The sequence below is a fragment of the Sinohyriopsis cumingii genome, chromosome 17, assembly GCF_028554795.1.
Source record: "Sinohyriopsis cumingii isolate HCF-2022 chromosome 17, ASM2855479v2, whole genome shotgun sequence".
NCBI classification, from domain to species: domain Eukaryota; kingdom Metazoa; phylum Mollusca; class Bivalvia; order Unionida; family Unionidae; genus Sinohyriopsis; species Sinohyriopsis cumingii.
The window spans coordinates 73,781,003-73,808,544 of record NC_142977.1 but is presented as its reverse complement, the minus strand read 5'-3'; the positions used below and the strand labels follow the sequence as shown (position 1 = coordinate 73,808,544).

At 34.2% G+C, this 27,542-nt stretch overlaps 1 protein-coding gene across 1 annotated transcript; it reads left to right on the top strand.

Annotated features, from left to right (window-relative positions):
• Positions 1–264: 264 nt before the first annotated feature.
• On the top strand, positions 265–27,340 carry LOC149779241 (uncharacterized). The gene is made up of 6 exons (XM_089939821.1): positions 265–355; positions 3,544–3,666; positions 8,694–8,742; positions 13,093–14,068; positions 14,592–14,624; positions 20,084–27,340. Exons 4-6 carry the CDS (start codon positions 13,714–13,716, stop codon positions 23,065–23,067), a joined length of 3,372 nt encoding a protein of 1,123 aa, XP_089795947.1. The 5' UTR covers positions 265–355; positions 3,544–3,666; positions 8,694–8,742; positions 13,093–13,713; the 3' UTR covers positions 23,068–27,340.
• The last annotated feature ends 202 nt before the right edge of the window (positions 27,341–27,542 follow it).

Below are 27,542 nucleotides of genomic sequence, written 5' to 3'. Positions count from 1 at the left end.
CGTCCTCCACCATTAATAGTGGCCGCCATGCATAGCCTATCATGTGCTGAAAAACGGCGTTAAACCCCACAACAGCAACAACAACAAATAAAGCAATAATAATGATAATAATAATAATAATAATAATAATAATTATTATTATTATTATTAATATGCAGTTTTCCGGAATCGCGAATATGACGTGAGTTGCTACATTTGAGAGTTTGAAGTGTACAATAGTCTTTCCATTAGGTCGTTATCTTTTGTGTACGTGTCAGTTCTAAACTTCCTTGTCTAGTGAACGTATAATTGAGCTAAAATTGCGAAGTTATCTATCTAAAATGAACAGACTAAAACGAAAGCCCAAAATATACTTGTGAGTATAATTTTCTCTATTAACGTTCTTTAGAATATTCAACTTTCTTGTTCTGCTGTCACAGCCGTTTTCTGTTATTTCATGACTTAAGCGTGCTCGGTACCAATTTGCTTATTGCATATATATCAGTCCAGAGTTAGGTTTAGGCGTGATTTTCGCTAACAAAATATACGTATATATATATATATATATATATATATATATATATATATATATATATATATATATATATATATATATATATATATATATATATAATTAAACACCCTTATTATTATTATTATTATTATTATTACATATAACATCGACTTTTTCTATGTCATTACCAGTTGTTACACGTACATATACTTTTGGGTGATTTTTGATTTTGCTAATAGTTAGGGCAAAATCGATATCATTACATAACGACTTGGATAATGCATAGCGAAAATCATATTCGTTTCAAGACAAATGTTTTATGAAAATAACATAATTCATTCTAATTTAAAAGAATCATTTGTTTGGTTAAAGCATTTTCAAATATTTGGTGGATTAATCATCTTCTTATTAGACCACACCATGTGCACTGAACAGCTACCCTTAAAAGCAGATGATTTCTCTGTAAGGATGCACACGAATAAAAATATGCTATTTTGTCTCGGCAAGGTGACATCTCATCAAGGGATAGCCCTTCATAAATGGGGGAGCACTGCACCTTCATTTTATCTTTAAAACAGAACCTGTCTTTAAGAAAACGGATTGTCTTCCAAAAAAGCATGGTCTCTCAATACCGGTCAGAACACTAAAATCCATACATAGTTTAACGGGGTAATTCTTTACAACACTATAGTTTGGCTTCCGCCGGTTTTTACAACTCAATAAGCATTTGGGGGTAGGTGGGTGGTGCTGATGTATGTCAGTGAAGTTAGTTGACAAACGGGCAGAGTAAAGCTTTCGAAAATCCCAACGTATTTCACTTATTTCTAAGTCAGATTTATTTTCATTAAAGTATTCGGTGAATAATTAGATAATGCAGAAATAAAATGAAAGACAGTAAGGTATTAAAGATTAATGACAGAGAAAAGAATAAAGATCATTTCCTTAAAGTTACTACTTACTGAAGATAAGAGGAAAAAATTAAATTTCGGTGAAAATAAAAAGGTTTATTTAAAGTAAATAATGAGTTAAGTAAACCTTTAAAATGACGGGTCTGATTGTGATGGATGGAGCAAAAACTTAAGATGGAAAGTAAGATATTGTAAAATAATCCAATACATAATGCATGATGTAATAAGTGGGGTCATACTGAATTGATTTCCATCTTTGACACCACGCAGACAATTATATCATATCGTTTTTAGTAAGCCTAACTTTCAGACAAACAAGTTTGATAAAATGCTACACAACTGTAACAGTTCAAATGAGCATTAACAACAGCAAACAGTCATTCATTCCAATGAAGACTGTTCCGGTCGAAAAGTATATGTCAATGAAATGCATAAATGCGCCAAGACCGCATTATTTGAAAGCACATTATATAATTTTCAAGTCTGCGAGTTAGATATGCTTTTCACCTTGTTTAATATGTCTAGAAAGTAAATTTTGTTGTAGATTCTGGAAAGATCATCATTTGTTAATGCGAAAGGGCCAGCATTATTTGTTTCTTTCTATTTTGCCATTGTTTCTAGTTGTTGCGGGTTGCAGCAACAGGGAAGCATTGTTTTGAGTTGCTCCATTTATCTGAATGTTGTTTGAGTTATTAAAAATGTGATGATGCCATCTATATTTTAAGCTAAGTACTGAATGACCCTTTTCAGAGAAGTCAGAGATTGAATTTATTTCACGCTTCCGTCACAAACTAGTTGTCACAGTTTAGATAATTAGTGCTATTAAAAATTGCATTCTGTGAATTTATTTACATGGGTATACCTTTTCGAAGATTTAGGCAAAATTAGATGTTCATGCATACTTTAATCTGTGTGGAGAGGAACTCTTTTTTCTAACAAATGGCTGCATCTCTAGGAGTTCAGAATTTCCATTTTCTTGCTTGAGATATTCAGTTACAGCTGGTAGTAATAATGCGAAATCGCTTTTAAAATATGACACATGTATAGATTTTATTTTAGGAAAACAGATTGTTGAAATCCTTACAATTTTCTTAAAGATCGGCCAAGTCTCTCTTCAGGTAAATAAATATTGCATGACTATAATTAAATTGTTTATGGGGATTGCTCAATGTTCAGTTTTAAAAAAATCATATTTAGAAGTCGCTGTCTGAGGAAGAAATGCAGAAATGTTTAATGAGTGGGTGCAGATTCTTTGCTCTGAAGGTCCAATAATGAGTTTGTTCTTTAGGTATTAGCTCCCTTTAACCATGTATCTTGTTGTATGTAACGAGGAAGCTTGTTTCAGAACTAGTCACCAGGAAATGCATGGCTATAAAAACAGCATATCCATATGTTAAAAGGCATTTTCTTCATTTTGTCAACTATTTCATATTTATTTCATAGATGACATCAGTATTTGATAACTATATCCGTGAAAAACTGTCGTCAGCTAACATTTATGTTTCGAAATTAATATAATAAGATTGTTTGAAATTTAAGAGTTGATATCTCTGCAAGACCGAACATTTAATAGGGATTAATATTTCCCTGGTAGTAAGTGCTCTTTATATTTCAGTAAGATCACTATTGTACAACGTCAAATATATGGACATAATTAATTTGGAAACTTTTATTGCGTTACACCCCAATATCGCATGTCATTCTGCTGGTGTATATTAGTAATCCAAAGAAACAAGTTGCAAAACAACTTGTACATCCATATGTGTCAGGAGAATTGACATTTTATTGTTTTAGTGTTTACCATTAAGTCCTCTGTTTTTAAATGTTATTGGTGGGTATAAACAAAAATCCGGTTGTTTGCTCAATTAGAGCCATGGACCACAAAACCTTTGAGTTTGAGTTATGGCTAGTATTTTGTTTCAACTTAACACACATGAATTAACACTTGAAAGGTCACTTATGATTTGTTAAATAAACTAAATCCGGAATTAATGAAGATGGACATACTTCAAGAATACCATGAATCAAAAATTCAAAGGTAGATACATGTGTATTCAGGTGCTATTCTGTCGTCTGTAGTAAATGGACATTATTATTCTTCGACTCGGCGTCACTGAGTTATTTATTTATTTATTTTTTAAGGCTCTGCCATGGATAAAGAGCACCCTTGGGATTGTAGCACCAGTATATGACAAAATATGATGAAAGCACTACATCAGAAGGATACTGTCTATATGTGTATGCAGTCCACAAAGATAATTACAGGTAAGCTAGTACTGTTTTGAATGGGGAAAACAGGTTTGGGACTTTGGAAAAGAACTCATTTATATCTAATTTTTGTTATCTCTAGTGGTCATTGGCCAGACTAGTTTATAAGAGTGTATGTTATTTGTCTATTATCACAAGTTATTGCTACTCCATCTAAGTTACATGGAGGATTACCATTAAACGTTTCACACATTTATGCTTTAGTTTAGTTGGTCCCAAATCAACATATTCCTGCTTGGACAGTCTATATGTCTGTCATAGATGCTCTTTTCAAAATTTTGCCATATGTACTCCTTCTTAATGAATGATCATATCAACACGATGGTTGAACTAAAAGACTTCTTATGCTTATCCGAAAGGAAAGTGTGCCGATCTGACATCAAATACGGCTGCCACAGTAGCTATTTTAAACATTTTGCAACCCTTATTCCTCTTAAATAGAAAATCATATTGACATGGGGTTTACACTTAAAGACTTCTCATTATGTATAGTTGGGTTTCAAGTGAAAGTTGCATCGGTCAGGCGTATAATATTGGAGAGACAGTGGCCTTTTTGAAAATATTGTTATTGCTATTTCTTCCGATTGGATGAACATATGAGCATGATATATTTACAGAAAACGTAATATGATATCTTCACTATAAATGAATATGGTGCTGATATGACATTCAATATGGCTACCATAGCAGTTCTACCGAATACGTGGTAATCTTTTCAACATTGACTTTTAGTAAAACCTTTTTTTAGGTCCAGTTGGTCCTATCAACATGAATTTACAGTAACATAATTATTGTATCAATCTGATATTAGTTATAGCTGCCATGGCATCCACCTTGAACATTTTGTTAATTCTTAGTACTTCTGATTGGATGTTTATATCAGAATGGCTTTTACTGAAAGATTTCTTGGGATGTCTTCGTGGTCTTAAATTAAATTGTCCTGATGTGACATCGAATAGTCATTTGCCAATATTCTTCTTAAACGTAGAGTCATTGTGACATCTGGGAGTCAGGAAAGTTGTTATGGTGTCTTGGTGGTCCTAAAAAAGATGACTGACCCTCATTATGGCCACCTCAGTAACTAATAGATAAGTGTTGCATAATTAAAAGTAATTTATCCCCACCTCCACCAATTAAATACCGTGATGCTTATGATGAATTCCTTGTCTGTAGCTTAAGGTGTATTTTTTCTATTCAGATGTACATTTTACATTACTAATTGTTACAGGGTGTGTATTTCAGAGTACAATAATTTCCATCAGTATCTTTTTAATTAGTGTGGTGAAGGTGATGTCTACGTCACGTTTAGGAAACCCTGAAAAACTGATGCCCTGAAGGAAATGTTTATGACTTAATTTTTTGAATGATAGAGAGATACATCCATCTTACGACACTGAGAGCGAAACTGTTCTCCTACAAGTAATATATCAAACTGATTAGCATGATTATGTAAAGTTTTAGATTTGTAAATATATAACACTTCCTGATTAATTTAGGAATCCTGGATTGGAGACTGACTTTTAGATTCCATTGCAACACAAATTCAGGATACATTTTGGGTGATAGCACTGTTATAGTATCTATACATCACTGCTGCAAAGCAGGTCATGAACTGCATACACATAAAAATGAAATATTTCTTAAAAATAACATTACTAATCCATAATACTACAGTACAGCCTGGATCTCTAGAAAGAAGTTATTCTCCCCAGGCTGGTATACAATTCATGACATTAAACATATTCATCCGTTTGGCCTTTTAATATTTTGTGCAGATGATATGTTAGCATTAACGATTACTTCCAGTATAACATATATGATTTTCTTCTGAATCATCTGCATATAATTCATGGCTGACATTAGCAAATCCATGTGGTATCATTGTCTGCATAGAGTTTATCATTATGTGTAGCATTTATTTGAAGTACCATCTATATAGCATTGAAAGAATGACTATGCAGTATCATCATATAATTTATGGGGGCTTAAGTATATCTGTCAAGTATCATCATCTGTGCAGAGCATGGATTACATGGTTGACTTTCGGATGCTTAAGTGTAGCAACATCATTTGCATATAATTCATTGTTACCTCAAGCATGAGTATGCGGTATCATTATCTGCACATAAGTCATGGTTAGCCTTAGGATGCTATGTGGTATCATAATCTGCATAAATTCATCGATATCAGCATGCTAATAGGATACCATCATGTACACGGAATTAACGGTTGGCTTTAGAATGCATTTGTGGTATAATCATCCACATGAAAAAACCGATTCCACGTAGATGACAATACCATTTTAGGCATGATAAAGGCAAACATGAATTCTGTGTAGATGATGATACCACAAAGGCATCTTTAACATCAACCATCGTTTGATGTAGATGATGATACCAGAAGGACATCCTAAAGCAAACCGAGAATTCCTATAATTCGTGGTTTACATTGGCATGCCTATACAGTATCATATCCATTTAGACATAAATTCCACTTGCAGTCACATGTCATATTTTCTGTTCAGATTGCTTATTGAACACATATTTTTAATGGTGCACTACAAGTTGTTACGTTTAAAACAATATGAATGGTCTAATTTTATAGTTCTCCATACGAACAACTTAAATTCTTCAAAAGTTTAATTCAATACTAAAGTATCATTTTGCATGTACTATTCATGTAGATCACCTGATGTTTGAAGTTCTTAGAAATGTCCCCCAACACTCATACATCTTTTGTTTTGCATTGAAGTCATGTAAATCACCTAATATTTTACATTCTTAAAAAAGACACTAAAGACTTTTTCAAAGGTTTTTTCCTGCGACAGTCATGTAGATCACCAAATGGTTTAAATGTTGAATTGTGACTACACATCAGGTACTTACTGCTATACATCATTTGTTATGTATTGTTCGGAGATCCTTAAATTTTCTTGATGTACGTTTTAGTCACACATAATTCTAAAGATTGCAATATATATATATATATATATATATATATATATATATATATATATATATATATATATATATATATATATATATATATATATATATATATTCTTTAAAAGTAACTGTTTTGAAGTCCCCATATGTCTCCAAGCTGGTAGCAGGAAACGATGAGTTCATCCCTATGACTTTGTCACGGATTTCCAAACAACAGGTGTGAATGTATTTAAAAAAACAACATATTTTTACGCTGTCCCTATCACCGATCATGACATTTCCGTATTTTTCTATAGTAAGTCACTCACTTAAAGTGCATCCGTTTGGCACAAGTGTTCTCTTTATTGTGTTGATAATGACGTCTTTTTGATATTGATATTCCTTCCACTTCCTGACTGCTAGCATGGAATCGAAGTCTTCTACATCAACACCAACAAGATTTATTATCATAAGTTCATGAAGAGTGTCAACACTCAGGATGCACTGAACTTTATGTTGATCAAATGCTGGTGCAAAAATAGCGGATGCGTACACTCCACCTTTGACACTGACGTTCCTTCGATTCCTATGAAACAACACACATCCAGGAACTCTCATTTCATTCAAACTAGTTTTGTCAATAATTTGGCATCTGACAATTCTCAGCACTGTTGTAAACAATCATGAGAATTCATACGCCTTCACTTCTGAAAATGATTAAATTATTATTTTCTCTTGGTTGGCTGTAATGAGCGATCAAAGTATTTGCGTCATCATTGCCACCATGTGGCAGGTCACTAACATTTTCAGGAAAGAGCTAGACTAACACATAGTGAATGGATTATCAGTCTCTTTGCCGTGGAATCTTGCATATACATTTGCATAAATGATCTTCAAAAGCAATGCATTGTCTAGCAAATCACTGTTACATGAGAAGATTGCTTCAGTTCTGAACCTTTGAAATGACCCCTGTCACATGTGGCTGTACCAAAAAAAATAACTGGTTCCGAGCTTTCCTCGACGTTATAAATCCAGCAACATGCAGCTTCATTATAATATACGGCAAATGTGGAGCAAGAACAATTTGTATGATGTCATATAATGCTCCCGTGAATTGGGCGTAATGTCTCTGCCATTCTAGGTATGGAGAGTTAAGGGTCCTTTATTTAACAATGTCACACTTTTGTTATCCTTTGGCTTTCAATGATTCTATGTGGTCATTACATTCAGCATTCTGCACCAATACAGAATTCCTACGTCAAACGAAGCAGGCAATACAAAGTTGACTGTTGATTTTGATACAGTTCATATATTAGAGCAATGAGGCAGCTCTCACAACCAAGGGAATAACAACTTTCTTTTATAAGCATAGCATTCTGATTAGGTTTGCAGTTTTCATTTTATAATGCTTATGATTCCATGGTGCTTTATTATTATTATTAATCAGTAAACGAAGATTGATACACATATATGAGCCTATCAAGTTTGTTTAAAAGAACAAACCAACACAAAACAGTATCTTTAGATTAAAAAAATATATCCTTAGAAAACAATCTTTTGTAAACTTACCGAACTATTATTCACCAAAGGAAGCTGCTGTTCTCAGTGTTTGACCAGATAAATGTGAGCAATACGCTCTTCAGTCATTGCTGCTGTCACAAGCGTTGTCGATCACACCTTTGTTGATTGTACTACAAAGACAGAATACATTAACTAGACATTGTCCCTTTTTAATGCAGTTTAATCAGTATTATCTTTATGTAGTGTTCCATAAATAATCAGTATGTAAACAAGTCTTATCAACATTTGAATTCTACTTCATTAAGATATTTATTACACAGATTTATGGACAAAGAATCAATTAAAATTTGAGATAATGATATATTGGAATATCCTGTGATTGCTGTGTGTTGCCAGTCAGAACGTTTGAACTACATTAGACATTTGCAAGCTATTATACATTCATATAGGTAGATGTCGTTTCTCATAAATTTAGGTTGGATACATTGGAACAATTTCATTGTGAAATTGTCATTACTTAAATATTTTACCGACTGCTCTAGATATGGCATGTGGGCTTAATTATTTACTCTCTTCCAGGTACCCGTAGACTATGACATCCTTGCTGAAGTATGACATCCTTGCTAAAGTATGTATATTTTTCTGTTAAGTCTCAATTCATCGTATGGATCATTTTTGTTCAAGGTGTCTTCAAAATAGATGACAGTACTAATTGGACAAATAATGAGGGAAAAAATCAATACATTTCGGGCATAGGAAAATTTAAATTTCATTTGTAGAACCCCTATATTTAGAGGTTATGATATAGTCTCTAAATTTGTCTTTAAAATATTTGTATCGTATATATGGTATCTAGTTTTGATTTACAATGTTTCTCATCACCCTCTGTGAATGGTTCAGGTTTTTCATTCTTGGCCTTAATTCGTTCTATGCAGTTTTGTTATATTCTTCCCATTAATTTGTAAAATATTTGATTCCAGTCAGTACCTCCATGAATGATTGGTCTCTAGAATATCATAAATGTTCGGATTGTTCAGGATATGATTGAAGTTTGCACAGCACAATTATGCTGTATAATGATATTTTTAAGATTAAAATAAACATGCTAAACTTTTGTAATAAGCTGATAATGCTAGTCATTTTTAACTTGCCTGTCAGAGGGTCAAGTGATGCTGAGGCGTCGTTATGCGTCCATCATGCATCAACATTTGCTATTTTACATTTCTCAGAAACCATTGGACTTATTGTGATCGAATATGCTGTAGAGCATCCTGACACCAATGGCTTTCATGATTAAGTAAATGATGCCAATATGTCATCAGGTATTGCTGTTACTAAACGAAAAAGCCACGTGTCTTAAGTCCTAAAAAATCTTTAAAATGAGTTTCTTTAAAGACCTGAATTTGAAATTTTTTAATCCTTGAAATGTCTTTCAATTTCGTGAAAAATGTTCCAACATTTCCTATAAATAAATACTTTTGAATGACGGAAATGTAAAAGGTTTAAAGTTTAAAAAGTCAGCATCATTTATTTATCATAATTTTGTTCTTAATTTTTTCCATAAGAGATAAATAAAATAAAATAAATGCATAATAAAAAAATAACATTTAGTTAGTTAAAATTGGCTTATTCAAAGGATTATTGCAACTGGTCATCCCATTCTTGAAGTGTCAAAGTTATGTCTTTTGCTTCTAATTTAGTGCCTATTAAGGCTATCATAACAAGAGGGTATACTGAGAAATTTCAGTTTCTGTACGAAAACATTTTATTCATTGAAAACTCAATGAAAGAAAACTGTGATGCTGTACAACCAAAAACCATTTAAATGACTTCTTAAAAACTGCTGAAGAGAATTTGACAAAATTGGAAGAAAGATAAATCATTATGGCAGAAAGGCCTTTCAAGTGTTTTTCAAATGATCCCGATATGCCTTGAAATTTTGCCTCCAATACTAAAGTTAGAAAATTACTGCTACAATGCTGCAAATATAAAAATAATAAACTTATAACAAGTTCTTTTTCTTTCTCCAAAGCACTTGACCATAATTAAAATAAACATGACAGAAAGTGTCATGGCGTAAATACCTTATAAACATTTACAAAATATGCTTTCCTGGAATGATATATTGTTTTTTAAATTACTTATCTAACACTGCTAAATTAAATTTTAGTAAGATTTACAGAAAATATACCTCCATATATGGTTTCTAAATTACACAGACGATACCGAAACATCAACAAAAATTCCTGGCATTATAAGATATAGAAAGCAGTGTGACTATTAAAACAAGGGAAGTAGCCTTTGATCATGTTTGCTGGATTAGGACATTGCTAGGCTATTTATATTATGTCATAAATTAATCTGTGAAGTAGGTATACGTATCACTTTAGTGTTGTTTGATGATTAACCTCTGTCGAAGTGTACCGCATAGATTAAAACAATAAAGATCAAGAATGTTTCAATTGTGATTTATCCTTCTGCCTACATATTGTTCCATGTGAATGATAGTACATCAGAACACAGTTCTCAATGACGATGAGTTAAATCCAAGGTTTCTTTGTCACATTGACAGAAAAAGTAGAGGATGTTGAGATTACACATCTCTTGAGCTATAGGTTTGTACCAATATTAATCCTTGGAAAACTATTAGGACATTATCAAAAGAAGATTGGAATACAGGTGGCATAACTTTTAATAAAACAGTCTATACAAATTAGGACAATAATGTATCTTGTCAACTAATCTGAATAATTTGTAAGCTGCTGAAAATATGAAAGTATGAAAACATGAAGAACAAAAGCAAATATGTTGAGCATATAAACTATAGAAATGTTGGGAATAAATTTGCTGTATTATATCTTTTAAACTGGTTTATCCTATACAAACTAGGTAACCCTTTCGCACAACAAAAGAAATAAAGCCTCTACTACACACTGTACAGTGGTATTGCCATATTAAAATGGCAGAATGTTGTTTCATGTTATCACATATATAGGCAATATTTTATATTATTTCAAGCATTTTATTCCATTGGACACAATTGTTTTACAATTTATATCTGATACTTTCAGTTCAGTTGTGAATACCTCTTTGTCTTATGTATTTAACGAATTCAAGCATATTTTGCAGATATATTTCAGTCTGTGACTCTAGTTTATCGGTGATGAAACGAAATGTGATAAATCTGTATTCTTCAAACTTACGGGCATATTCCATATTTCATAACAACCAGAGGAGTAGAAGTGTCTGATATACCTGCAATAATTATGTTCAGCATGTTAACATTACTTTTGTTGTCGCATTTATTCAGTTTCTAAAGTGGTTTCTTTCTCATCATGGACATCCAGACCATGACTCCCCTTCGATTTTGTGCCACACATTTATAGATACTGTATATTAAATTTTAACATTTTAATGGGATTTTATATATATATATATATATATATATATATATATATATATATATATATATATATATATATATATATATATATATATATATATATATATTATATATATATATATATATATATATATATATATATATATATATATATATATATATATGAACTAGCACCACAGACTGAAATGTATCTGAAATATACGCTTGAATTTGTTAAATACATAAGAACCAATGGTATCCAAACATAAAAGACTATGCAACAGTGTTGGCACTTCAATCAAATGCTTGCAAAAGGCAAAGCGATAATATTTACCTTCTGAACTAATTATTATACGTATCCAAATTGTTCTTGAATGGTATATCTACATAATCGTTTAGTATACTTAATATAGATCATACAGCAAAAGGTAAACATCTATCATCCATTGATAGAAGCTTTTGTTTGTCAAATAGAGGCAAATCTATATATTGATTTCCTTTGAATGACTGGATTTTTTCTATGGTTAATTTAAGATTTTCATGCCTGCCAAAGAGGCATCTTGTCTGTTTGAATATTTATTGTCCAATATTGTATGTAACATGTCATATAAACGTTGAACGACATCATCCATTTCACGTGGGTTAATTTTGTTTATTGGGCTTATCCTATTATAGATAGATATGAACATAACTTGCTCTCTATCCATAATGTGTCTCTTCAAACATCATAGTGCCAAGTCTAGTCCATTCACAATAGCACATTGCCAGCCTTTTGGACTGATGATATTTGTAGCATACCAGATTCATTCATATCTTAATTGGTGCCAATATATATACTTCCAAGTAGGTGTTTATTAAAGCATAATCTCAAGAGCGTATTGACCCTGAAAATAAAAACAAACTTATAATATTTTTTTGTATATATAGCTATATTTTAATATCAACCACTCATGTGGCCTAAGTGATAAGAGGGTCTGCCTCAGATGCGGGAGATCAAGGGCCTGGCCAAGTCATACCAAAGATTTACAAAAATGGTACTGGTAGCTGCTTCATTTGTCGCTCAGCATTAAGGGGTTAGTGTTAGGACTGGTCGGCCTGATGTCAGGAGAATATAACTTAGTGGGACATCATGCTACATGTTTATGGCAAGTGGCGCCATTGCCGAACATCACTATAACTTGCCACACTGCAGACATCGTCGCGATATGACTGGACAAGCTACGTTTAAAATTCAAATCACAATCACACATATTCCAATATCATCTTTGACTCATAACCGTCAACTCAAAGCTGATAATAGTTTTTATCTGTCCTTTACAGACTTGGTTTCTGTAAAACTTATATGGTCATTACATGTGATTCAATTACATTTTCAAAGGTACTTAAATAATTATGTGCTTTTAAATGGTGAATCATTTTTATACTGACAGAATGATCAATGACGATTTGGCTTTAAATCTCTTGGTTGTAAGCAGCCACGAAATCCACAAGTCTGGGTACTTTAGTAAACAATGAGAATTTACAGTAACTCGTCATGGGTACTACACAAACCTGTATAACTAATTGAACTATTATCACATTCATTACTCATTTCAGTACTTGAGAGAGGCACCACATATGAAGACTTCAGGCTCGGTCAAGATGATATAAGCAGCTAATAGGGAGCAATATGTGAGAACCGTACAAAAACACTATACTGGAAAAACTTTTCATTAAAAATGATTTGACTGGTAAACTAGTTTCATTTGTACTCATGAGTAGTATATTTACCAATACATGTACGGTGATTTACAATATGCCAATGAAAGCTCACACTCTGATAGTTAAAGCTGCTTGTCCCGATGTGGATTAATAATATATGTAGAGCATTGCCTGGATATCTACAAGTACAAACAATGCACAGCATCATACAAGATGAAGACTACCTTGACTGATCAATTTCATTTTCCATTGACACAGACTCAATTACATAGAAATTATTTAATATAAATCTTTACTATGAATGTTGTGAAAATGTTTAAGTTGCAGAATATATGTTGTAAAACATGATCAATATTTTAAGAACTAATTCAGATGTAAGGCTTCCAATCATCACGAAGGAAACTCATATCAATCTAGAGAAATTTAATTTTCATACTAGAAGGTTAGATAACTATGTTATTTACGATGAAACTTATTAGTCATCACCTGGAACAAATATAAGGCCTCTTATACAGCATGGCATCATTTTCAAGGGAGGTTGACCAACGACACAGATCTCTTCTGATAAAATTGAGTGATATGATGAATCCTGATGATCTGACATACAAAAATTTCATCTTCTGCTTGCAATCTTACATCCCTAAGGGAAGGTTGTCGAGGGTACAGGAAAATCCGACAGATGTATTTACTCTGATGGAGGAGAAAGGGATTTTGAAAGTAGGGAAATATCACGCTTTGAGGAATGCACTGAGATCTAGTGAATATATAAACATACTGAATGTATTAAAGGATGAGGAAAAATACATAACTAGACAAATGAGAAAACGGAGTTACAGTGATGATCCTATGGCTTGCGGTTCATCTAATATCGGTAGCTGACTCTCTTTCTCTTTCCCTCTCTGTGCGTATGTCTGTCTGTCTCTCATCCAGTAGGAACATAATACATCCATGAACCAAGTATTTACATCTGGAGAAAGAAAAGCAAGCCTTTGTACAGAAAATTCATGAGTGTGAGTTTGGTATTAGACAAAAAGAATAACTAAGAAAAGTACACTATAAACTGAAGAAAAAAACCCAGGATATTAAATAAAATGTTTACATTATTATGAATATATTGTACTCTTTCTTTGCACACAAAACGCACTCATTAAATTGAGCCAGTTTGCATATCTGTAGTTAACAAGTCGCTAAACCAATTAAAGCTTAGGACGCCTAAGATATCTAACGATCACTACTACAAAACAACATTGTCTGCCAAATAGGTAATGCCATATTTCTTCATTATTCAAGTCTTAAGCTACATGTAAGTCATGCTAATGCATTTTCCTTCCAACCCACATGTACCAAAATAACATAGATTACTAATATTAAAGACACATAATTTATCATTTCAGAAACTGTGACCATGTCGTCAATCAAACCTGAAGGTATAGTAAAGTTCTATCTGTATAATTTTTGGCACGTGGAAAACTTAATAACATCTTCAACTCTGAAGATTATTAAAGCAATAAAATGTGCATGTATCAACGTATTTGAGTGAGCACTCAGTTAATGTTTTTCATGGATTTCAGGGTAGTTTTTGTAAAGTGATTTGACAGAAAATGTCTGAGTTTTAACCATATTTATTTCACTTATTACAGTGAAAAAACAAAGTGCAGAATATACAGTAAACCATACCTAACAGACTACACATCCAAACTATGTGAATTTTAGAACATCCACACCTCTGCAGTGGACATTTCATTTGACCATGCTGCATCTATAATGGGGCTAATGTAGTTGTGGTCATGACTGTCCATATATTGCATATAGTGGACAAATTAACTTTTATTAACCTATTGGAAAGTCATAGTTATATAATTATGTAATGTTTCTTGTCCACTCTATGCATTTTTTAATAGGCTGAACTACAAATTGGCAGTGCCGAATGCTCATTGTATGGGTAAGTGTTTGTATATTGTGGGAAGAACAATAAGATGTATGAGACAGATAATTGAATCAAAGACTGAAATAGCAAGTTGAACATTTATAGACTTAAATGCTCACTGGATGATATACATATACTTGATAGAAGGATGGGATAATGGAATGTTATTAAGAATTAAGGCTAAAGGAATAACACAAAAGTTGTAACTGCAGACCACTTTTAGCGACTTCAAAGAATACATACTCATATGGAACAGTGGTAACTAGGTATACAAATACATAATAAAAGAGGCACTTGTATAATGCAAAGATCATTTAGGCACCATATTCACAATTTTGAAATAGCACTTCTATTAGATTTTTTTAGTACTAATGGTCATGTAAAGTTCTGTAAATATAATGATTTTATTTATTTTTATTGTTTGCCTTGTTCGCATCAGTTTTGTAATTGCCTTTAACAAGGAGTTATTGACAAATGAAAGCGTGACTAGGCTAATTAAAAAACTAGTTTTGCACTATTGTAACATGATTAGGCCCAGTGGAATTGGATCTAGCAAAAACATCTAACACAAACACATGAATGAAATGTTTATTTACAATTTAATGATGAATGAATCTGACACAGTATTAATGCCACTTGATTCAACAACAGATATAACAAAATGATTATAGCATTCGTCCATGGCTACAGTCAAAACATTCACAGATCCGGTATATCAGTCAAAATTAATATATATTATTATTATATGGAACTTAACATGTTTGACTGATATATATGCATCTTCAATAGGTATGATCAACCTGTGGAATTTACAAACAACATATATATGATTGATGTATAGAATTATCAACAAGTGTGACCAATGTTTTGTTAAAAAAACAGATATGATTAATGTATGGATGTATGATCATAACATAATTTATTATATTTCCTCCCATATGAACTTAGATGTTCTGGCCTCACAGTCAAAATGTTGGAACATTCCTCTCTTTTGAGGAAAACACTGACCTCAGTATGCTGCCTTGGCTTTTTATCATGTCATAAATTATGATGCAATCACATTGGTATATGAAAGCTACACAGAAAAATGTATTGCCAATGTGTAATATGTGAAGCACAATTTAAACATCGCCAATCATTAGTCAACATAACTAAATTACACACACTGGTATCAGGGTATCTTGCAGTTTAGGCAGTAAAATCTTAAAAAGAAAAGATCGGTAGTAGTACTGAAATGGGGCTATTGCCTGATTCGCTACCATACAAGTCCCCATCCACCCGTCCTCGCCTCTAACCCCCATGACAAGCTACCCCCCATGCGACCCAGAGGTGTTTGATTACGTTTTTGTTGAGGAGTTGCTAGAGGTGTAAACACCCAAGTGATGCGAGTGTGTCAGTCATGGGGGTTAGAGTCTTGTACAGCTGTCCATGTCCCCATATGGTATTGAAAAGGTCAAACAGCCCCTTGCATGCATACTACTCTGTGTTAGTCTGTAGTGATTGTGGAAAGGAAAAATCTCTGCAGAGCGAGTGAGTGATAATCTTGCTGATATTTAAACATTGTGTGAAGATTGTGTTTGTTACTTGATTTTTACTGTTTGTAAATCTACAACTGCCTAGTTTCTTATTTGTGCACAGGGCATGGATGGTTGTCCAATCTGTCTGTGGTCTGATGAAATGGGGACTTGGCGGAAAGTTTCCTACATGCAAATGGAGGAAGAAACATCTGTGTTCCTTGTCTTCTTTGAACAATCACTTCCATACCAGTTAAGAATCTAGTTCTTTTCCCGAGAGAATAATGAAAATAATACTCATCTGGAACAAGACTGTTCTAAGATGTCATGGTCGTAAGTTTCATAAGGCCCAATGATCCCCGACACTCGATCCGATGTGATCAGTGCCAATGAGGGATTGATCGAGGGTCCATCCCAAGGGAGGAAACATACAAGAGTGCCTCTCCCCTTGATGAAATGGTCCATTGAAGTGGACAAGCGAGTCACTCTTTATTCAAAGGAATGAGAAGTATTTTCATTCAGATAATTCTAATAATATGATTTGATTGCTTACATCTGATCATTGTCTCTGGACTTGTTCATTGTTCAGTGATCGGTCATTTAGTACCATTCGCATGACTTCAATATGTGGTCATCGGTCAATGTTGTACCTTGTAGGTCTGGGGAAATGGATTTGGCTAATACCCCCGCCATAGGTCTGTGGACAGGCATTGTTTAGATATCTCCCACCACCAACACCTTTGCTGTGTTAGTCATGGATCCAGATGCGTCTAGGGAGCCGGCCTTTACTCATCGTTCTAGGGATGGGGATCGTATCAGCATCAACCATTTCCATTGTGTCCTTTTTATTCCCACATAATATGAAGACAACCTTTTTCAGGAAGCGTGCCTTCTTTCCCCTCATGGCGCCATGGAGGCCCCTTCCAGGGTGGGGCAGACTTTACAGGTTGCGGAACTATGTTGTCTTGTTTATACGGGACCAAAGACAATGAGGGAAGACTTTACTCTCCACCTAGAATATTTTTAGAGATATGAGAAACGTGTTCATTGTCTGATAATGAACAATTGTAGGGTCAATCCCATCACCCTCCACGAGGATCTTTGGGACGAAAACAACCCTACTTCCACATCGTTCTCTCCACATAGGAACAATAGGAGAGACAGGAGCGATATCAGGACAGCTCTCAATAATGGCGCGCTCAAAAATGTTCTATAAGGATCCAATGACGATGGTTTCTTTCCTTCCATATCAGCCCTCAACATCGTATCACCTCTCAGGCCCTGTGTTGGAGGCTAGGAATAGACGAAATCTGTACACTCAGTATCTTCGTGCCCACAACGTTTGTTGCTCCCACATTCCACGTTTGTTCTTGAGCTGACATGTACGTTTTCATTAGGACAATAGCTAGCCAGGCAGTACAAGGGGCGGTTTATCTACTGCCCCCTCCCCCAGTTCCTGCTACGCTTCGACCACCGGTGTCTGCCTTCTGTTATAGGGTCCATTCTCTGTCTTGGCCTCTTATGTCCCCACCCTTGGAAGTTGGGGCATTACAAGTGGGAATTTCATCACTGTTGTCTCACATGCAAAATCTATTTTTGGTTCTTTTGAAGGCTGAATCTACATCGCCATTGGCGATCAAGTGGGAGACTGTATACAAAGCAACGAAATTGAGGCAAGGTCTTTCTTTATCCACAGGCGCCTCTGTTGAGCTGCTTCACCCCCACAGGGTTGCTGCTACTTTATTCTGCAACTTTATAATAAGTGAGATATACTTATATCTTGAATATTTTGGTTGAGATTGTTGTATGTACCAAGGTAGATCTAGAGATGATATATGATATATCTCATCTAATTCCAATAAAACCTTGATATAATGTTTATGTCATCAAAATCTTGCATGACATCATTTGTGAGCAATCGAATTCATGTTAATACCTTTATCTTTAGAATGAATGTATAACATACTATGGTTAAAGAAGTAAACTTTAGATGATATAAAGTGCGGAACATAGTTTACATGGATTTTGACTTAGAATATTACATAAGAAATTGGGTTTTATTGTGCACGAGGTTGGTAAATGGAGATAATTACATTTCTCCAGCTTTGTTACACACTGCAAATACAATAAAAATATATTTAATACAACTATAAATAATACCGTCATCAGTGCATTATTGTTCTGCATGTATACATTGATTCTGTTTACTATATGAATGACTTACTACCCCATATATTTATTATTTATCCATCTAGAGAGATAGTGGACCAAATAAACCTAAACACAACAATCAGTGTGTAGAGCAAAGCAGAGAACAGACAGACAGACAAATAGACAGACAAACGTATGGACAGAATGAAAGGCTCAGAAAAGAATATGCAGGTTGATAACCTATTAAAGGTACTAAAATACATCAACATTCATTTCAGAGAAATATACAGAGTAAATGTATAATAAACTATTACATTAACCATATTATAAATCTATTTACCTTGTCATCTGGGACAAAGTTCAAGTCACATTTTCCTTGAAGCAAAAGAATCATCAGACACTTTTCTTACTGCAATCCCATGACCAGCAACTTTCAGAAGCTCCAATGGAATGACCACCACTAATATGCTGTTCATGCTATATTGTTTATACAGACAAGCAGCAAATTAACTAATCCGAAAGTTACTTACCACTTGTCATACAATAGAACAACCCAGCATGAACAGCAATCAGGGTAGCTTCATTGCTCGAGCAGAGTGAATAAAACTCGAACAGGTAATCCTGGTTCGAGGTTGCCTAAATAGCTAAATATGTGTAAAGTGAGAATAATACAATTATTACAATTGACGACTTTATTTCACTCACCAATGAACATTAATTACATAAAATAACAAAATACCTACTTCTGTCTAATTAAAACATGAATATATAAAATTATAAAATATATGATCCTGTTACAGTTATGTAAACCAGTTAGGCGATATCAAGCGACATTCATTAGCTGATACATAGATGTAAAGCTACATTAGCTTATGGTATGACTTCCATTGTGCAGTGGTTGCAACCCGTCTGTTTTCATTTGCTACTTCAGTCTTGGCAAAAACAACATTACCAATTTAAAACAAATTTTGCAGGCGCATTTTGGCATCAAGGTCTTTGCATTTAATACAAGTGTTATCAATCGTTCATAAGATTTCTATTTCTGCAATAGAAAAGCATTAAAACGACTTCCTGTCAAAAGTCACGAAACAGAACATAACCAGCTTTGATGAAAGCATCTTGGCATGAAGGCCTATCAAATTTGATCTCAAATGCCAGCCATTGGTAGTGTTTGTCCGTTTGCTTGTTACCTATTCTTATTTTGCATCACGTTTACACCACTTAAGTTTTACAGTATAGGATGTAGGAATATATTAGCAATTTAAAAACATAACATATTAAATTCTCTTTACAGACATCTGCAAGCTTCGAGAAGATCTAATTGAAGCATATAGAATTTTGAGATGTGTACAGATGTCCCCGATATTTGAAAAGATGAGATGTGACATTGATAACATCTATGTTGACATAGTCATTGAAGAGAAACAAGACAGCAGAAGCACAACAGGGCAAAGACAAAATGTCTCCAAGCAAAATGAGATTCATCAGTCTCACTCCAAAAAGAGAATTGAGGTGACCAGTTATAAACAAATATTCCTGGATGAGAGGGGTTCAAAGTTCAAACGTGTTTATTTGCATGGAAAAGGAGGGTTAGGGAAAACCACTTTTTGCAGGAAGGTTCTTCATGCATGGTGCAATGCTCATGAAGGAAGAGTAGTTGCCCAAGATGGTTCATTTCAGGATGAAGCTACTTTGCAGCTATTTGACCTCTTGTTTTATATTAATCTTAGAGATATTTCGACAGAGAAAACTTTTATTGAGGTCATATGTGCTCAGTTTCCCTTGGAGGAAGTACCTAATAAAAACCTCCTGGGAACCCTGTTGAAGCTTAATGGAGAGAAAGTATTGTTTATTCTAGATGGCCTAGATGAGATGATTGGAAAGGCAGGATTCATTGACAATGTTTTGACTCGTAGGGTCTATTCAAAGTGCTGTTTTCTGGTTTCTTCAAGACCTTGGAAAATTTCCCAGATGGAGTTACACGAGGGAAAGGAAATAGACCGGCTTCTCTATCTACAAGGCCTAAGTCGAAAAAATGCCAACAAATTTGCAAAGAATCTGTTTGAGAACTGCTACAAAGATGGGAATGCAAGTAAACAATTTGTAAAGAATATAGAGGATAATAAGTTAGCTAAACAGCTAATACATGTGCCCCTTCTCCTTCTTTTTCTGGCACATGTGTGGTATGAAAATGAAAGGTCATTACCAAGTAAGCTTCATGAGCTATATATTTTGTTCCTCAACCTGATGGCAGATCGAATGAAGGAAAAATACAAGAAAGATCCTAATCACAGACAGATGAGATTTACACTAGGTGCTAGTTGGTCTCCATTTCCTATTAAAATATCTGAAACTTGTCTAGTAGTAAATTTTGGAGAAGGGTTTCTGCTTGCACTTTGTGAAATTGCTCACCATTTCCTGCTCAGAAGTGACAAGGAAAATTCACATGTATTTGAAGAGACCAAATTACTGAAAGCCCTTGGGGATAAGGGAAAGGAAAAACTGGATGTGGCTTTGAACCTGGGTGTACTGTCAGTCTCTGATTCTGTGTCGTATCTTAAGAGAAGAACTAGTGTGAGTTTCCTGCATAAAACAATGCAAGAGTTCTTCACAGCTCTCTACTTCATTATCAACCCAGACAAATTGGCCAATTTTATTTCCTCAATAGCAAATTTAAATGATGTGCAACAACATGAAAATATCATTATATTCCTTGTTGGCCTGATGCCTAAGCTTGGTAACGGCGTGCTCGAAAAAGTGAATGATATATGCCGTGCAGATTGGGAGATGTTGAGGAGTGGAGAGGGACCGGACATGTACAGTCATAGATTATCTGATATTAACAAAATGTACATCAGATGTAAGTTAGAAGTCCTTGGAGAAGATGTGCTTTTGAATGTGTCGGGTTTATGTCTACAACAAAATGACTTTGACCTAGACTGTTGGAATCCAGCCTTCCTACGTAGTTTGAATCTAACGGGGGATCCATTTACAAATGACAGGGTAGACCTAAGAGGACTTACAGGGTTGATACATGTCAGTCTACAATGTATAAACTGTACTGAATTGTACTTGCCGGAATCAGGTTCTCTGCTTGTCTTAATTATGAAAGCAGTAACATTGTCAAGTAGTTGTTGTGATGTATTAGGCAGGACGCTGACACACTGTCCTATGCTAGATAGACTTAGCATATGCCACACAGATCTCCACAACTGTCTTTTAGATCTCTCAAATATGACACAACTTACAGTCCTTGACATGTTAAAGGTAACACTGTCCAGTTGTTGCTGTGATGTATTAGGCAGTACCCTGACGAAATGCACTAATCTGAAGAAACTCACTATCTACGAAACAGACCTCCACAATTGTATGTTAGATCTCTCTAATATAACAGAACTGACAATCCTGGACATGTTAAAAGTAACATTGTCCAGTAGGTGCTGTGATGTGTTAGGTACTACGCTGGTAAACTGTACAAAGCTGAAGACACTCAAGATACATAAGACAAACCTGCACAACTGTCTGTTTGATATATCTAAGATGACAGAACTAACAGTCCTGGACATGTTAAAGGTAACACTGTCCAGTAGGTGCTGTGATGTATTAGGTACTACGCTGGTAAACTGTACAAAGCTAGAGACACTCAAGATACATAATACAAACATCTACAATTGTCGTTTAGATATTTCTAATATGATAGAACTAAGAGTCTTGAACATTTCAGAGGTAACGCTGACCAGTATGTGTTGTGATGTTTTATTCAGTACGCTGACACAATGTACAAAACTCGAGAGACTTATGATACACCATGCAGATCTCCACAACTGTCTGTTAGATCTCTCTAACATGACAGAACTAATGATCTTGGACATGTCAGTGGTAAAACTGTCCAGTAGGTGTTGTGGTGTGTTACGCAGGACGCTGACAAACTGTACCAAGCTGAAGACACTTAAGATATGCAACACATACCTCCACAATTGTCAATTAGATATTTCTAATATGACAGAACTAACAGAACTGGATATGTCAGGGTCCGGTATTTGGGAGAGAATATTCAGTCCGCTGAGGAGACGTATATTTACCTTGAGTGACAGTTATGTTGCGATTTCGTGCCGATGTCAAGTCGGAGCTATGCCAATATGGCCACTACTGCTACCGTCTATGTTGATTTTGATGTTACCAGCAATGCTTGATAGACCTGTGTTGCTCATATTACTATTTATCGTGATGGCAATACTAATACTATTTTACTATATCTTAAGATGGTGGCATAATTAACTGAAGAACTAATCTCCTTTGAGATGCTCACATAACGGAACATGTGTATTTGTACAAACATGATACACTTACACACTATGTGCACAATGCACATAGCAGCATTCATATTCAACTATATATTCCGTTCCTTACCTCTATCGCCTACACGTTGCCATTTCCCCTTAACTAGTCCATGATTAGTCAGAGGTGATGCTGTCCAGTAATTGCAATCATTTGGGCAATACACAGACACAATCTACGACGTTGGAAACTTACGATGAGCAAAACAAGCCTCCACACCTGTCTATTAGATCTTTCTGCTGTGAATAAACCAATAGTCTTGAATATTACCGGAGTAACAATGTTCAGTTATTGTTTTGATATTGTATTCAGTTAACTGGCACAGAGAATGGTATATGAGTCTAATAAATCTTCTCAAACCTTGGCACTTGGTCAAACGTACATGATAAAAACAATTATTTTCTTTACATGTTTTACACTCAAGTTGTGGAATCCTTTATATATATATATATATATATATATATATATATATATATATATATATATATATATATATATATATATATATATATATATATATATATATATATATATATATATATATATATATATATATTAACCGAGTCTATTTATAACTGCACCATCCCATTCTTGATACAGAGATGCTTATCAAAATGGGAGACTTAAGAAGTTGGAGGAAATCGTTTGATTACTATGCTCTTAAGATGTACAATACAGAACTCCACAAGTGTAAGATGACACACTGTTCTAAATTGTAGAAACTTAGTATACTTAGTATGTTAAATCTCACGATGTGACAGAATTAACAGTCATGGATATGTCATTGGTATCAAATAACAAGCGCAGGACACGTTCTTGAACTATCATTTGTTCAACATAAAGCAGTAGTGAAGGATTTCTGCAAGTATACATTTCAAAAGTTGCACTGTGCCAATGACAAATAGAAGATTAATCTGTTGTATTCTGTTGCATTTTCATTTGCATCATCACCATAATTAGCAATTGCTGATAAGGGACTCAAATGGCAGTCCTAATAATCATCAAAGGTCAAAGATGTAATAGAATCAACAAGGGTAAGATTAATTTGTGGGTGAGGGGTAAATTACACCAGCTTTTTCGCTAAAATAGAATATTGTCCAATGCAATAGTAGTGTTATAGCATTGTTAACACCTTTACACTTAGTAGCTTCTTAGAAAAAGCATGTATGTAATAGATTGAATATATATGCCAATGTAGTAGACAGTAATTGTGTAACCATGTTTGTTATGTTCGCTTTGATCTAATGAGAGATATTGTCCTTGCTGAAATTTCATGGTCATCAAAGTCGAACACAAATTCTGAAGCCTGTATTGCTATTCTCTTTTATATTGTGATATACACTCCATGAAACTTTACTTTTGTCAACGTGATACAGTATCTTTTGACAATGCCTGTAGACACAAACAAGTAAAATATTGTTTATAAATTATGTTAAGATACATCAAAATATATTGCACAGTATTTTTCAGCCAGACTGTGGCTGTTATTTGACATAAACCTTGAATTAAATAAGTTATATTTATTGCAAAATGTGCAACATATTGTAGATTTGCAACACATTTTTTTCTTGGTCAGCATAACTTGTAACTATTACGATTGATTATGGGCTAGTTTCACAACAAATTGATAGTTTCAGATGGTTAATCTCTTTTGGTTGGGGGCATGATTGACTTTTAATTAGAGTTCATTCGGATAACGATCAGACAAATAGAAGAAGCCACTGTTAAAATGAGATTATGTAGCGGAAAATGACAAAGTTGAGACTAGCCAGAAACAATCTTGAGCCATTTGAAAAAGTTGTCATTGAATGAAATTCTCCAGGAATAGTTATTAATAAAGATGGACTAGAGAGAATTATTCTGGCTTCCATGGAAGTGTTGAAATTTTGGCAGCTAGAGAAAATTAATCCTGATTGGCTAAGCTGGGAGAGGCTATTTCCCAGGCGAAATTCAATGTTATCAGTAATTTCCCTTGTGAAATTCTGCAGTCCAAGGTTTTTTTCTGCCAAAAGGGATATCTGAAGGACTCCAAGGAAATTAAGAAATAATTTTGAGTTCAGAAGTTAATTTTGCATTCATTGGTCTTAAATGTTATATGAATCATTTATTGCAAGAATTTCATACAATATTTCATTGATATGAATGTGTTCAAATTTAGTCATTGTATGTAATAGAAATCACGTGTTGTAGGAATTGCATACATTACTGTGATATAAATTGTGAGAACTAATTTATCTGTCTTAAATAATGTGTATCATGTACACTAAGAATTGATTTTTTATGTCTGTCAGTGAATCGCTAGTTTGCAAGTAATGTTGTTAAGACATGACGTGATGTCTTTTCATTTGTGTAATAAGTTGTAAATTCATTTAACTGAGACAATCTGCTTGCGTCGACCGACATTGTTCATCTTGTTATTTACAGCACACATTGGGATGATGTAGTTTGTCTAGGAGGTCTGGTTATGTCATGACTTGAGTTAGAAATTCGGCTAGTGCTAGAGAGACATGATAATATGATAATTAGTTTCATGATAATGTGGTTGTGTATCATGTTGCGCACTGACCCATATTAACTTAGTCTATATAATGCTGGGCTTTCTGACTCACTGCGTGATAAAGAGTGTTTCCTTGTATGTGGTTTACTTTTTCGCGTGATACTGTCCGTGTGCGAGTGTGTGAATACCATCGGTGGAGTAACGCTAATCATCAATGCAAGAAAGTCCTATTTTTATTGATGAACATGGTAGATATGCGATGTTGTGATCGTAAAGTTCTCATGGAGTAGTAGCTGTTACGAAATACCTGATATGGCTTGCTTAGACCACCATAAATTTCAGTATTTGACGTGTTTCGCGCGCCATAGTATTTTGTAAATATACTTTTTCTTTGCATTGCATGACGCCATCATTACTTGCACGGCACGTGCGTACTATATGTTAACGCGTCCGACTTTACATATATTACTTAGGGATCTTGACTGACACAGCCATTAGAGGGAAGCTCTTTATGTATTTAGCTGTCGGGGCGGGATCGCCATTAGGTCTTAGTTTGAGCCAACGAGTTGGGCGAGTTATATTATTTTTAATCAACTCTTTTTAATTAATGTTCAGTTTCGCAAAACACGTTCAATGTTGTATTATACGTTTGCGTTGTTTTATCGTACTTGTAGTTTAATTCATCAAGAGTGTATGGCTTATGTAATTTGGTAGCTAGAGATGGTACGATTCGGATTATTAAAAGGGATTTGAACATATATGCAATACTCCTGTTGGTAGGTCATCTTGTCGCTATTATTATAACTAATATTGAAGACGTATTATGTATGTATTAGTTTTAGTATATCATATTTCTATTTTTTGTATGCCATTCGAACGTCATAGTCGTACATAAGGAATATTTGAGTGTGTTAGTATTAATCCATTTGAAATGCTCAGATATTTTAATCTCGATACACATAAAGCAGACTATTTGGAAAGTTGTTTCTTTTCATATTCAGCCAACTAGGTGTGGATAACTAGGCGTGGATTACTAGTTGTGGATAACTAGGTATGAGTGTCTAGGTATGGACAACTGTGTGCGGACTGACTAGGTGTAGCCAGAGGCCTCAGCAATAGTCATGAAAGACCGCCATTAAAGTGCCAACGTATATGTGCGCGAGAAGTCTGGATGGTTGAAGTGACCGAGCCGGGGAGTGATTTAAATGGGCATATGAAATGTCAAGTAAACATTGGTCATACAAGAGAAATGTCATTATAGTGTTTGACTATAAGAATGTCATTATAGTTTGACTATAAGAGGGTCATAGTGTTTGACTAAGAGAAATGTCATTATAGTGTTTGACTATAAGAATTTCATTATAGTGTTTGTCTATAAGAAGGTCGTAGTGTTTGACTAAGAGAAATGTCATTATAGTGTTTGACTTTAAGGTCATAGTGTTTGACTAAGATAATTTCATTATAGTGTTTGACTATAAGAACGCCATTAGGGTTTGACTTTATAGGGAAAGGTCAGTATATTGGTTGACCATAGGGACAGAAAGCATAGTAGTGTTTAATTATCTGAGACAACTTTATAATTACTGAACATTTCAAATTATTATCTGTTCTTCATCACAGTTTTTCATTGGATCCATATTATGTACCTTTGTATTTATTTTGATGTTATGTTACTTCATCTTTAGTGTGAGAGAATAATACCTGTTTTTATTGTCACTTGCATACGTGTTTTTTATTTCTTAAGTACCAATTCAGTCCCAAAGTGTGTTAGCTCGATTACGTTACAGTAGCGTAGATATCATTGTAGTGACTGTAGTGTTCCATATTGGAGATTTGACCGGTGATAGGCTTTTGACACATTTGGCTTGCTTTTCCTGATAGTTACGTTTTAGGCTCTTTGAAAAAGTAACACAAAAAG